Genomic DNA, 5,044 nt, shown 5'->3' with positions numbered 1-5,044 from the left:
TAAAGTGTATCAAAGTCTTCTGGAATTCCTTATGGGACATTATACAGATGATCCCATGATCAAATCCAAAGGAATGACAAAAGAATTGGAAGCGGTCGTGGGTTTGTTTTAAATAATACTGAGGAAAATCTTCTCGTAGAAGCCCTGATGTACTTAGATGATAAGGGTTTTCCACAAGATAGAAAAGATATCAATCTGATGGTTAAATCCTATATTACAATTATTGGCAAAAAAAACTCCATTCAAAGATGACAAGCTAGGGAAAGACTATTGCATGTCTTTTGAAAAAAGATGGAATGTAGTCCTTGGAAAAAGAAAACTTGAACTTTTGACAAAAGCAAGAGCCAACGATCTTTCTCTAAAAATATTGCCAGATTTTTTTGAGTTATATGAGAAGACATTAAACGATAATAATTTATTTGATAGGCCACATTGCATATTTTATTTAGATGAAACAGGTTTACGTACAGATCCTACAGCAGGAAAAATCTTTGTTCGTAAAACATCAAAAAAAGAGTATTACGTTGCTCCATCATGCGGTAAATCAATGTATACTGTACTGTTTTGTGGGTCAGCAAATGGCCAGTGTCTACCTCCCTTTGTCGTCTACAAAACCTTGTACATCCACCTTTATGATGCATGGTGTCAAAATGGACCAGAAAATGCTATGTATGGTGTAAATAAATCCGGTTGGATGGAGGACTATATTTTTGAAAGTTGGATTGACAGGTTTATTATACATGTAAAGGATTATGGAAAGTCTGTGTTGCTGCTATGTGATGGACACAACAGCCATATAACATATTCTACTGTTAAAAAGGCTCTGGACAATCATATAATTATACTTTGCTTACCTCCGAACACAAGTCACGCATTACAACATCTTGATGTTGGTTTTTTTGCTCCATTGAAATCCCATTGGAAGAAAATCCTTAAAGATTGGTTAAGAGAAAGCAGACATAAAAATGTTGACAAGTCTGTATTTCCAACATTACTAAAAGCTCTTATCAGTAAGATAGATAAAAAACTCCTGAAAAGTGGTTTTAATGGTAGTGGCCTTTACCCTGTTAATAAATCAAAACCTATGAAAAAGATAGTGAATATGCAACCAAAGCACGAGGAAGTAGATGAGTCTAACAAAAAAGAAAATGTTGTAAAAAACTTGCAGAGAGCAATCGGTTCTGTACTTACACCTAGCCCAAGTCAACCTAGCACTTGCAAATTCAAAAAAACGCAGAGCACGTGTCTAGGCCAAAAAGGGAGAAATTTTAACAGCACAAGATGTTGTCGCAAGGTTACAAGAAAAAGAGAAGAATAAAGCTGAAAAAAAGACATTTTCAGTAAGTAAAACAAAACTGCTAGACATAACCAATACAGTTTGACTTTTTAAATACGTGAAAAGCAATAAGTGTGATATATGTATCAAATATAATATGAGTATTACCCCACCAGTGGGGTAATTTGGATACATGAAAGGTGTTGTTAAAAAAGGATTAGTAAGTTTGTTATTTAAAATATATTAATGTTTTAATCATTGTGATTTTATTGGATACACCCTGAATGTAAAGAAAAATAACAAAAGTTTTTATGGTGGTTTTTAACTAAAAAAAAATTATATTAGAAAAAAATATGTAAAGTTCTATCCGTATTACCCCTCTCCACCCTATGCATCTCATCCTTTAAATGGAAGTAAACAGAAATCCTACAAGCACGAAAAAGTAGATGAAGAAGTTAATAAAAAAAGGTGTTAAATCAAAAAGATGATACTTGTGAAGTAGAAAGTGACGTTGAGTTAAACGAAAACGAAGATAGTTGCAAAATGAAAAATAAATTATCCTATTATCCCAACTTGTAAAACTTTTTAAAAAATACATTTTAGTAAATTTTTTAAAAGTGTTATCTTTCGAAAACGTTTAAAAAACGCAACATAAGTTCAACGTTAATTTATTGACTTTGAATCAACGTTGATATTTCAAAGTCGATTTTTTGTTTTCAAATCAACGCATAAATCAACGTTTGTAAATTAACATCTGTTCAACGTTAATTTATAGACGATGAATCAATGTTGATATTTCAACGTTGATTTTTTGTTTCCAATTTAACGCTTAAATCAACGCGTTTTCAACGTTGAATCAACTTCAAAATGCTTGCTGGGTTGTAACGAACTTGCTCCCGTCTAGAAAACATTTATTTGCAGCAATCTTATTATTTTTATTGTTTATGTAAACAAAATGCAATTATTAGCCATACTAAACTTTATTAAGTAATTATTCAACTATAAAAATATATTTATTTATTATTCAACTGATTTGTATGTGTACTATTTATTATTCAACTGATTTGTATGTGATTTCATTAACGGGATAAATAGTAAATGACTCCAGCCATATTTTACATGGGGAAAAATTGCTATATTTATTACGAAGATGATAAAATTTAAACATCAAAAAATATATTAACATGAAGCCCATAAGAAGTTATTATAGTTTTAACATGAAACATACATTTATTATTCAATAATAATACTTTTTTAATATTTGAACATTTCATTCCATTTGCAAATCGAAAAAATTCTTTAATTTTTCTTAAGTAGATTTTCTATTTATTTATTTTGTCAGTATGAATTCATTTTACAATGTTATCGATAAAATTACAATTAACTTTTTTTTTAACTTGATTGGATGATCTAGAAGAAGACAAAACATTTTTTTTGTAAAATAGAAATTGACAAAATAATAATTTAAAGTTTCTATTTTTATATAAAAATGTAAAATTAAAAAGTTTAAAAGTAAAAATGTTAGAGACAAACTAAAGTTCATAAAGCAATTCTATTACATAATAAAATAATCTAATATAAAATATTTCCTGATTTTCTTATTCAGTAATGCTGTAGTATCGCAACGTTAGAATCATCTTGTTCTATCTCCACTTTTTCAAAATATTGATTTATTGATAGTGTACCTCTTGAATGTTTTTCTATTGTGTACCTTTTTCTATTGTTTACCTTGTGTTTTTTCTATTGAGTACCTCAGAATGTTTTTCTATTGCATTGAAACCTAAGTTATAAGTAAAAAAAGTTGCGGAGAAAACGTTAGTAAAAAAATTGTTTTTATAACCTGTCTCCTAAAGTTTTTATTTTTTAAATCGTTATATCTCAAAATTCAAAAAATGTGGAGAAGGACAAGATAATTCTAACGTCGCGATATTTTACTTAGCAGTTATTAAGAATCGCTAAAAGTTGCGGCGAACAGATGTGTTTTATTGCAAAGAATTTTTTTTTTTTTTTAAATTTTGAAACAAGTTTTATAAGTTAACAGTTGTTATCAATTTAATTGTTAAATATGGCAGTTACCATTAGCGAAATAAGAATTATGTTTAGGGAAATGTTTGCTGAGTACAAGAAAGACAGAGTTACTAATAAAACAACAAGAACAAAACGTTCTTAAACTCAGATTACAAGATTAAGTTCTTAAACTCAGATTACAAGATTAAATTCTTAAACTCAGATTACAAGGATTAAGTAGAAGTTTTAAATAATTCTTTTAAATTAAAGGGTGAAAGTATTTTCATTAATGAGCAATTTTGCTATGAAACTAACGTAATAAGAAAAAAATTGAGAGAAAGAATGAAAACTGAAAGGCAGCTTGGAAAATTTGCATATATATCGTATGATAAGCTAATTGTACGCGATTGGGTATCAAAAAAACCGTGCCAAGAAAGCAAGAGTTAAGTTTTATTGTTTTATTTGCAATTTTCTGTTTATACAAAAGTTTATACAATCCTTTTTATTTTCTATTACTATTATTATATATTTATATTTTTTTTTTTTTAAACAAAAACAAATAAGCAAAAAAATGAAGGAAAACCAAATAAATTTTATGATGAAAATATCATTCTAAGGGACGAGAATGACTTTGATAACTTTAATCAACAAATATATGAAGTTAATACTATACAGTTTTCGAATCTTTCCAATACCTACAAGAAAAGGAAACTTTTTTTTTAATCTTAAACATTAATATTCGAAGTTTAAATAAAATTTTGAAACAAATGCGCAATTTAAACTAATTAATTACAAATAGTTCACTAACCACGTAATTTTGGTATTGGTGGGAGCGTAAGTATTTTTATCCACAACTCAATTAATTATACGTTACGATCTCTGTGTGAATGAAATAGACTGTGAGTCATTATGAATTGATTTAAAAAATAAAAACACAAAAAACATAATTGTAAACGTGACATATAGACCACCATCAGGTAATTTGAGAAAATTTAAAACTCATCTTAAATCATTCATATCAGCTATCAATAAAACGCGAGGTCATGTCTTTTTGGCTGGGGATCTAAACATTGACCTAAAAAAACATGCTTCAAATAATAATTTAAAAAATTTTATAAACACTCTTCTTCAAAATTACTTAACTCCAACAATAATCAAGCCAACTAGAGTGACTAACAACTCTTCTACACTTATCGATATGATAACTAATAACTTTCATAATAACCTTCTTAAAACAGGTATAATCAAAGCTGACTCATTAGATCATTTTCCAACATACTTAGTTACTAATAACATAATAAATAACAATATTACTACGAAAATACCGTATTTCGGCGACAGATCAATGAAAACTCTGTAAAACAGTTTCAAAACCTTTTAAGAAACAACGTTGATTGGAATCTGGTATTGCAATCAAACAATGCTAAAAACTCATATGATCTATTTCTAAATCAATTATGCAAGCAATATAAAACAGCGTTTCCTGAAAAAAAAATGATTGTAAACCAGGGTTGTCCAACGCGTGGCCCGCGGGCCAGAAGGTGGCCCTCGTCAGCCTATGGCATGGCCCGCATATCACGGTCCATTAATTTTGAATTTTTATTTTAATAAAAATTTCAAATAACAATAATAAAATAAGTTCTACAGCAACAGCATATTATTTATATATTTATAATTCGAATTATACATTCGATTTCGATTATACTTTCACTTAAATCCGCATTTGAAATAATAAAACGCGCGCTAAAGAAAAAACATTAT

At 28.4% G+C, this 5,044-nt stretch overlaps 1 protein-coding gene across 1 annotated transcript; it reads left to right on the top strand.

The window, feature by feature from the left end:
- The first annotated feature begins 274 nt into the window (after positions 1–274).
- LOC136090074 (uncharacterized) lies at positions 275–1,318 on the top strand. Its single transcript, XM_065816183.1, has one exon. It carries the CDS (start codon positions 275–277, stop codon positions 1,316–1,318), a length of 1,044 nt encoding a protein of 347 aa, XP_065672255.1.
- Positions 1,319–5,044: the final 3,726 nt, after the last annotated feature.

This window comes from Hydra vulgaris, chromosome 13 (genome assembly GCF_038396675.1).
Source record: "Hydra vulgaris chromosome 13, alternate assembly HydraT2T_AEP".
NCBI lineage: Eukaryota > Metazoa > Cnidaria > Hydrozoa > Anthoathecata > Hydridae > Hydra > Hydra vulgaris.
Note: the sequence above shows the minus strand (reverse complement) of the source record. Positions and strands in the feature narration are given on the sequence as shown.

Bases quoted from the DNA above. Each gene is read 5' to 3' on its own strand.
- LOC136090074 (XM_065816183.1), top strand. From the start codon at position 275: ATGTCTTTTGAAAAAAGATGGAATGTAGTCCTTGGAAAAAGAAAACTT.